The following is a 9844-nucleotide window of genomic DNA, read 5'->3' as shown; positions in this document are numbered from 1 at the left end:
TTGATTGGTTGGTGAATACTAAATGAGTCATGGTCTATCTTGATTGGCTAATAAAAAAAATAAATGAGTCATAATTCAATTTTATTGGATGATAGGCATAATTGAATAAAATCATTGATAAGTAACCATTCATAAAAAAATAATATCGACTAAAATTAGCCCATACCTACTAAAATAATTCATTTTATCTGCCAATGATTACGGTTTGACTTATTAAATCAATTCTATAGTATTAAAATGAAAATTAATGTCATTAGTGACTTATTTAAAAAATTAATTACGACGAACACCGAAAGTTTACTGTTTGGAAGACATTTGTTCGGATTATATCATTAAAAAGAAGGTTATACGTAAAAAAAAAGTTTCACATATAAAAATTATTTTAACAATTTATATATTCGCATATATTTTATTAAGGAAAAAAAAATTAAGGTGACAAAAAAATTGTTACCTTGCCAGATCTTAACTTTGGCCAGCAAGACAACCACAACGACCTTATCGGTCTCCCCGACAGCAACAAAAGCATTAAGTTCCTCAGCATATTGTCCAAATAGAATGACCTTAAATTTAAACCTAACAAAAAAAACCAAAACAAATTAACCATTAAAATTAAATATAAACGATAAAACCAATAACACATTTACAAAAAATTATGAAAAACACCAACCATCGTAATCCAATTCCATGGCCACCATCTTAGTTTTGGCTCCATTTCGTTCATACTCCCTTTGCGTACCAATACCGGTCAACATACCCATGACATCTACGTACAAATGAAATGGAATCAATTAATAAACAATATATATTAAAAAATTACAGACAATTAAATTTTAATTTCCATACCGACTAAGTAATCAGTGTCGTATTCAGAATTTGATATCGGATAGATATCGGATGCCACACAATTTCACTTTGGTGTTAAACTGAAAATTGAGTTTGTACTCGTGCTTTGTGGTGCAATAAGATCCAAGATTCGCAGCAACACCAAAGCCACTCATAGAGTAGACCTTTCCCTCCTGCAGGTCCTTCTCAAATTTGTAGATGAGAGTTCTTCGTACAGTGGCGTGAATCCTGTTTCCCTGAAAACGCAAAGAATAAAACAATAAATAATCAATAACACAACACAAAACATTAATAATAAAAAAAAGCAATGGAATATGCTCACAGATGCATCCATGAGAACCATGTCGAGAGAAAACGGATGTGCGTCGCGATTGACGTCAAGAACAAACCAAACACGGACAATCTGTACAACTATGCTCCAAGATTCCTTCACCAGACTAATCTCATATATGATATGTTATCTGATCTTGGAGCCATTTGAATATACCTTTTTTTCTAGGTTGAGAGGGAAGAGAAGTAGACAGATGATTTAACAGAAGACAACATTGGTATAAATAGGCTAATTGCATAAATAAAATATTAGTGGAAGCAATGCGAAAATAAAAAAATAACATCAAACGGTTGCAACATGATTAGTTTAAAAAAATGACATTGACACATGTCAATGTAATATTAGAGGAATATTTGCAAATGACATGAATTAATTTTAATATTTTTTTTATTATTTATGTCAATGCATCAATACAAATTGGTTAAGGAAATCTGTCAAAATAAAACCGGTTAAGGAAATAAGCACTATGTGCTCATTTTTTTTGTTTTTCCGTAATATTCTGTTCATTTTTTCAATTGAAACCCGGGTAAATGATTACCCCGAATTTCAGCACATCAAACTAACTCTATATGTAAACTTTTGATTGAAATTATGGTGCATTAAATACTCCTATCAAATAGAGATAACATTTTAGGTTTATTCACCAAATTATGATTGTTGTTTCTATTATAAACTTTTTCATATTTATTGTGTACATAAAAGAAAACATTGGTGCATTAAATATTCCTCACAAATTTTGACTTTTTGCACACAACATTTTCGGTTAACTTATCAAATTTCAATTCCGTTTTTTTTTTCTTTCTGTTATAAACTCTTTCATATTTTGTGTGTACATGAGAGATAACATTAAATGAGCCTTTCACTAATAGGTTGCCACGTGTACTTTTAGAAAAAAATAGTGCAAATGTTTATAATAAAGATAAGTATTACTAATTTATTTCTCACAAAATTGAAATTTGATATTTTTCGATAAATGCTTGCTCTTTTTTTAATGTTTAAAGACACAAGATAGCATCATTCTATCTTTAATGATGGCCTATACAATTGAAAACATATGGTCATTGCCATAAAAAAAGATATATAGTCATTAATATCTTCTGCTCACCGGTGGAATCTTTCCCATAGCAACCCTAAAAAAAAACCATCAAAAAATTACTCATAAATGGGAGACAGACGAACAAAAACCGTGTCGTTAAATCTTTTTGGAGTGTAAAATCAGTCTAGAACTAGAACTCATATCACCAAGATCAAAGAAACTACTAATTTTCAAGCAAGAAACGAAAACGACATCTTATCTCGACATGGTATTTGGACGTTTGCATATGTACATGTGACGTGCTAACCAACAAGATTGCATTTGTGATTGTGGGACTTCAATTGAACAAGACCGTTTGTTTGGTAGTGAAATTTACAAAATTGTTGTCCGGGGCCCATATAGTTTATGAATTATGATTAACCTGAATCTATTCTCTCTTTCTACAAGTTAAGTATTTGTTCTGTTTCCATAAATCTTCTTTTACAGTTTTTTCCAAGGTTAATTTCGTAACAAGTTAACAAAACTAAATTATTGAGTTACGTTACGCAAGAAACTTGGACTAGAAAATTTGTCGGTGACGAAATTATGTTTCTTTTTTCTTTTTGTATACATCGTTGAATAGAAGCTTCAACTGTGATTGATCTGAACCGAGAGAATCACTATTATTGCATGTGGTCCATAGAAACAAATAGAACTCGGTGTTTATTTTCTACTTTAAGCAAAACCGAATCTTTATTTTATCCTCAAGTGTTTACTTTACTTAGCAATATTTGACATTTGTGCATGATATGATATGATGTATAGTAGTAATAGCTTAATTTAATTTTGAAGTAAAGTACTTTCCTAACAAGCAACAACGAATTTGGTCACGAAAAACATATTGATTTTATCTTACTTTTGTCGTCAATTATTAGTGTTATTAAATAGGGACCGGTTTGTCACATAGTGACAGTACTATAGTTGTGGGGCTTGTTTCAGGTTTCTGTGTCTACAAACTTTGTTTGTAATGTTCGCTGTCAATGTAGCGTATTTATGTTGGTAGCTTAAGTTTCTGTGTTTTACAACTTTGTTTTTCATTATTGTTTATGATGCCTCTGCATGAGTTATGCCACATGTCTAAAGAAAAAGTTGATCATAAAGAGATGAACAATTCTTGTACCCCAGATCAATCATCTGTGTAAGTTCAATTACGCCCATTAGTGTTAGAAATTGTGTATGCATAATGTATTTGATTGATTGATTTATTTTGTTTAATTTCTAATAACACTGTCCTTGTGTGATTCAATGCAGACCCATAAACGATTTGTTTGAGTTGGTTTGGCAAAATAACCAGATTTTAGTGCATGGTCAATCTAGTAATTCCAATAGAGCTAAAACGAGTCCATCTCATACTCTTAAGGGTCATGATAAATATTCAGGACAACATGCTAATGAAACAAATAGAAGGATAGGAAAGTTTGAGGATTTAGATAACGGTTTGAATGAAATTATTACAAGGCCTGTTTCTTCAAGTCAAGATGAAGATTTGATGACGATGATGCCTTGGTTGAATTGTGCAATGGATGATGAACACTCTTTACATCGTAGTTCTTGTTTCTTACATGAACTATCTGGTGCCACTACAAATGACTTTGCTGCCACAAATAAATTTTCTTTGCTTGATAGAAAAAGTAATTGTATTCAAGTATTTAGTGACTCTCATAAACAAGGTATCCTTTCCAAGGGTTCTTCACTTGCAGTTGAAGATTTTGATACCTCGGGACTAAAAACTAGCACCAATCAGTTAAATATGCCGTCGTTGTTGCATCAATGTCAACCCTCATTTGAATCAATTAGATTTAGAGAATCAGGTTTAGGTGAGAATAATACAAAAGGTAATGCAAACCAGCATGCACATTGTGAAGAAATCTCTCATATCCCATCTTCCTCAACCGTAATGAATTTCACCCATTTTGCAAAACCTGCGGCTATTGTGAAAGCTAATCTTCAGAACATTGGTTTCTCTTCATCAAGACCAGAACGTGTGGGAGCAAAGAACAAAGATGCAGCTGTGATAGGAAGTAATCCTTGCGAATCATCAAAAGTTGATTTAAGTGGAGAATGTCCAAAAAGTTCAGCCATACATTGTCATCAGTCAGTGGAGCCATCCAGGGTTGATTTGAAACCTTTGGAGCCGAAATCTCTTGAGAAAAACACTAGTGTTTCTACTCCTGCTTGCAAAGAAGATGTATCCAAAGTTGATCAAACTTCCAATCAAGTTCTTGGTGAGAGTCGCAGAAAAGGTCAAGAATCTTTTAAAAAATCTACGGAGCTAACAGTAGTCTCTTCCTCTGTTTGCTCTGACAATGGCGCGTATAGAAGTTCAGATGATGCAAATCAAAATTTGAAGCGAAAAAATCTGGACTATGAGGATTCTGAGTGGCACAGTGAAGTAAATATCTTAAATTAAGTTGTCCTATTTCTTGAATTATCTTGTGAGTGTGGCTTATTTTATTGTGTTCTACTGTAAACAATTTTTTTGTTAACTTGTAGGATTTTGAAGATGAATCAATTGGTGTTAAAAGAACTGATCATGGACGAGGCGTTATGGGCTCAAAGAAAAATCGTTCAGCCGAAGTGCACAATCTATCTGAAAGGGTGAGTAAGAGTAAGATCATCTTCCATTTGTGCCTTTTAAGAAAAGTAGAAATAACAAAATTTTCATCTTAAGTGTATGTTTAGCAAATATTGCTTGTGATTTATGTGATTATAAATTTATGTGATTCACTCATGCAGAGACGAAGAGACAGGATCAATGAGAGGATGCGTGCATTGCAAGAACTCATACCGAATTGCAACAAGGTTGACCTTTTTTTCTTTCTTCAGGTTCTCTAAGTACATTTGAGAAACTTTATATATCAATATAGAATGTTGATTCTCACTTGGAATTTAAGATTTGACCGGATATATTTTAGTTTGTTTTGATAAAATTTGGAATTTTTGTATCAAATCATATTGGAATTTGTGAATAATACTGAAGCTCAAGTTTTGTTTTGATGGTTTCAATCCTAAATTTGAATATGAAACATGATGTACCATTCACACAACAGAAATAGCAGAAGTTCAATTCCAATTTCTTTAACATAAGCTATTAAAATGCTTGATATATATAGATATGAAATAGCCACATCATCTAACTAAAATATTTTTCACAAAGTTTTAATATTATTTTCTCGAGAGTTGGCACCATATGGTTAACTGATAATGTAAAGAACTAAAGATCTTAAACTAATAATGGGGATTAAAGTTAACTCCTGTTTCTATGCTAGATTTCTCATATATTTTTGTTTTTTTTGACTTGATATTTCTTAGGCGGATAAAGCTTCAATGCTGGATGAGGCAATTGAGTATCTTAAATCACTTCAACTCCAACTGCAAGTATTCTTTCTCTTCCCTTTTACAATTTTCCTTCAATCCTTCGAATTTTGATATTTCACATTATATACTATCCATTATAACGCGATGTTTTTTCTGATCTTTTTACGCAGATTATGACAATGGGAAGTCATGGTTTATACATGCCTATGACGTTACAAGCAGGAATGCAGCACATGCATGCGGCTCACATGTTTCCCTTTTCACCCATGAGTGTTGCCATGCAAATGGGGTTGGGGGTGCCTCAATTTCAAGGAACTCACCTTCCTGTTGCACATACATCTGGACTTGCTGCTTTACATGGGATGGCAAGACCAAATCCTCAATTGTTTGGGCTTCAAGCTGGTCAGGGACTGCACATGCCAATGCCATGTGCTTCAATGTTTTCTTATCCCGGAGAGCCTGTTATGAACTCATCAGCTGTAGAATTAAATGCTAGTGGAACAGCAGGACTAATGGAAACCGTGGAATCGGCTTCACCCTCTAAGTTAAAGCATCCAATGTCAAATGTGAACTCACAAGTTATGCTTAAAAACAAGGGATGTAACTCAACAAATCAAATGTCTATCCAGGTTTGTTTGCTTCTTGAGATTTAATACAAATGCATCTCCTTTTCTACTTTTGTGCATATGTTTTTGTGCTATATCTGACCTCAAGTCCACGGAACCGTTTATTTTAAGTATTGTCTGTTTTGGGCAGGGGTGTTTAATAACACAAATTTAAAGGAACTCTTGATTTTTGAGACTAAAAAATATGTAGGAACTTTAACTAACATGCCTTGTTCTTGACAAAGTCTTATGACAGGGAAGCCAATACAATTTTCAGATAAAAGTTGTAAACAAATGCACACATTATTACAATTTGTTTCCACTAAATTGTTCTTTTGTATTTGTCTTTTCATTTAGCCAAATATATCATTAAAACATTTCATTTCCTAGATTTTTCTGGTAAGTCATACACATGTTGATGTTTTTGTTTTATTTTGTTATGGTAGTGTGAAGCAACAACCGGTGGACTTGAACAATCAAAAGTGGTACTCGATAGTGCCCATGCTTTGCTGGAAAATGACAAAAGAGACAACGTTGAGATTGATAAATCTCATGAGTAAGCATCACTAGATGCATGCATGCATGTGTGCAAGCAAATACATGTTGGTTTTGATTTGAAGTTTAGGAGCGTCTTATTGGAACAACTTAACGTTCAGTTGTACTTGCAGGTTATGACTCATTGCGGCTAAATTCAAAGAATATAGTGTTTCAGAAATGAGTCGAAATTCTCCAGAGTACAAGAGGATACTTAAAAGTCATTGAGGTTGGGATTCCAATTTTTGACTTGCCAAATTGCACAGGTTTTGGCATCTTTGGAGTGGATACTTATCTGTACATTCACTTAGTGACTATTCAATCAAATTAATACCATAAAAAGATATTATATCCATGTTTCCTGCCAACATGTATTCAGATTCTTTGGAAGTGATTCACATCACTGCAAGGTAGCACATCAGTAGCATATATCTATGTTACAAAATGGATTCTTCCCACTGCACACCCCTTTGCATGCAAACAAAATTAACAGAAAATAACACAGTATATAAACCAACAAGTATGCTAATGCTATGCATCACATCGGTGAGAAAGAAAGCATGTTACTAAATTCCGGGAACTTGTTATGTCTATCATATTACTCATTACTTGACTTTAATACCGTCTTTCGTTTATGAGATGGTATTGAAGATTTACCGATGATAGAATTCTGTCTTCAGTAGTGACTGTTTTACCTTTGATATAATGTAATTTGCTTGCTTTTGTGTTGCCTTCATTGAGGTTTCCTTAGGAAGGTCCTTTAATGTTTTTGTTGAATCACTTTCCTCTTTTTTTTCTTCCAATTTAGATGCCAATGTTTCTCTTATTTCCACCTTTGTCTCAGGCTGTTCTTGTTTCTCGTTATCAACTAACTAACTAGTGTTATACCCTAATTTTGGACCTAAAAATACTTGTTCAAAATTTTCTTTCATCATTGGTATATGTCTATTACTTTTGAAGAATTGCCAATTTACTATTGTTTACATTGACATTTTACTCTGCTTTATCTCTCAACTTAGCTTTACAATTCTTTTCAACTGTGTATTTGTCCATGTTTTCTTGCATTTCAAGTCATCCAAAAACATCTTTCTTGCATTTTAAGTCATTTGAATTTGTCTCTGATCAATTGCATCTTTCTCTGCATCTTATTTCAATATTAATTGCAAAATTCATGAAAAAGGGTATTTTAGTCATTTCATGTATCCAAACTCATTTTAGTCCTTGAAAATTGTTTGAGTCCTTTCAAATAGTTTGAATAAGTCTTTGTTTCCATTCTATATCAAAATCCATTTCAAAAATTGCATTTGAAGTCATTTTGAGTCAGATTAGCCCCTAGGGGCATTTTAGTCCTTTCATGTGTTAAAACTCTGTTTAATTTCTAAAAATTTGTCTCTGAGTCTTTTCAACTTGTATGAATAAGCTCTTGCTTTAATTTCATGGTAAAATCCATTTTTAAATTGCATCTGAGTCATTTTGAGTCGTTTTTGGTCCCCAGGGGCATTTTGGTCATTTCACACAAAATTTCGACAGAGAGAGGTTACTTTAAAGTACCTCATTTAAGTAATTGGTTCGTTTTAGTCCATTTTGTGTTTTTTATTGGTTCCACTTTACGTTATTTTCCAGTTACCAATTTTAAATTCAATTTTTATTTTAATTTTCCATTTAGTCCTCAAAACTTTCTAAACTTTGCATTTCAGTCCTTCAAACTTTTAAAATTGCACTTTAATCCTTTTTCATTTTATTTCTTTTAAAGTTTTTTTATTTAGGTTTTAGTCCCTTTAGGTCAAACTTTTATTTTAAATCCTTTTTTTTAGGTCAATTGCAATTAGGTCCTTTAGTCCTTAATAATTTTTGGCAGGTCAGTCCTTCGAATTCAAAAATTGCAAAGAGGCCCTCAAGTCCAAAATTCAGTCCAGTTTCGAATCAAACAGGTTCAAATACAGGTGTCAACAATCCATTGGGTCTCAAGTCCACATGTCACCTATATAAAGGCCACATCACCAATTACACAAGGCCAGAATCAATCATTCAACGCCAACTCATCAAAAGTCACAGAAACAGAATCACATTTTCTCTCTCTAAACAGTTACGATCAAAACACAAACAATTCTCCAGAAAGTTCATCCCCAATCTCAAACCCTAGAATTCCAGCATCACAAATTCAGCACAATTTCAACAAATTTATTGCAATTCTCAGAGATTCGAGTTCGAATCTTCATCATCGAATTGAAGGAACTGCAATTCAAGCACAAATCCGAAGAAATTGTGCGATCACAGTTCGGAGAAGTGAGAAGAAGAGAGAATCGAAGCAAGTTCTGAACCAGTGAAGAAGAAAGAGAGAAGAACAACTGATTTATTTTCAGTTCAAGAACTCACCAGAAGCTTGCGTGGATCTTTTTTGTTCGAATCTCCAGATCAAACTCAGGTAACCATCAAAACCTCTTCGTTTTTCATCGCGAAATATCAACGAAGGTTCACAATCACAAATAAACGGTGAATCGAAGAAGACTTTGAAAAAGTTCGAAAAAGTTTGAAACGAAACCCTAAAAATGTAGATCTTTCAAGATTCACCGTTTATTTCGTAAATCTAGGTTTAAATCCATGATCAGTGAAGAAAATAGTACAGGTTAGGGTTTCATTCGAAGAAGTTACGAAAAAGATTCAAAAAAACTGAAAGCCGTAAGAAATAGGTTCCGATCCACATAGATCTAGGCTTCGTTTGAAATTTCTAGTGTTGGATTCATGCTTAGAATAAAAAATAAACGGTGAAAAGCTTTAGATCGAAGGGTTTTGGTGAGTTTGAGTGGTGGTTAGGTCTCCGGCGGCGGTGAAACCCGCCGGAGAAGACGACGGAAACCTAGAGAGAAGGAAGAGAGGTCTGAGAGAAGAGAGAGAAACGAATAGTGAAAATGAGTTGGACCGGTCCACTAGCCTTTATATAAGTGACTGAACCGGTCTGGTTCAGTCTTGGTTCACTGGTTTTGCGCCCTGGCCGTCAGATCTAAGGTTTGATCCAGTTGGATCAATCCAACGGCCTTCTTTGATTCCTGGGGGATCCAGGATCCACTTCCCTTTGGGCTTGGGTTTGGGCTTAGGTTTCCTGCGTGTTTTCCTTGTTTTTTTGCTATTTTTGTCACT

General features: G+C 33.6%; 1 protein-coding gene and 1 pseudogene across 2 annotated transcripts; one reads left to right on the top strand and one right to left on the bottom strand.

The window, feature by feature from the left end:
* Nucleotides 1–218: 218 nt before the first annotated feature.
* On the bottom strand, nucleotides 219–1186 carry LOC146911234 (replication factor A protein 1-like; annotated as a pseudogene).
* Nucleotides 1187–2642: 1456 nt separating this feature from the next.
* LOC146911233 (transcription factor PIF3-like) lies at nucleotides 2643–7538 on the top strand. Of its 2 annotated transcripts, XM_085725045.1 has the most exons (8): nucleotides 2643–3387; nucleotides 3501–4641; nucleotides 4743–4847; nucleotides 4986–5051; nucleotides 5562–5627; nucleotides 5738–6196; nucleotides 6619–6728; nucleotides 6841–7538. In XM_085725045.1, the coding sequence occupies exons 1-8, from the start codon at nucleotides 3296–3298 to the stop codon at nucleotides 6845–6847; spliced, it is 2046 nt and encodes a 681-aa protein (XP_085581171.1). In that variant the 5' UTR covers nucleotides 2643–3295; the 3' UTR covers nucleotides 6848–7538. The 2 variants fall into 2 exon arrangements, with proteins under 2 accessions (XP_085581171.1, XP_085581172.1); XM_085725046.1 differs by lacking the exon at nucleotides 6841–7538 and having other exon boundaries at nucleotides 2983–3387; nucleotides 6619–6732.
* The last annotated feature ends 2306 nt before the right edge of the window (nucleotides 7539–9844 follow it).

The sequence above is a fragment of the Medicago sativa genome, chromosome 7, assembly GCF_051527215.1.
Source record: "Medicago sativa cultivar Bolivia chromosome 7, Bolivia_mono, whole genome shotgun sequence".
In the NCBI taxonomy this organism is placed as follows: Eukaryota; Viridiplantae; Streptophyta; class Magnoliopsida; order Fabales; family Fabaceae; genus Medicago; species Medicago sativa.
The sequence above is the reverse complement of the archived record's forward strand: the minus strand, read 5'-3'. Positions and strand labels throughout refer to the sequence as shown.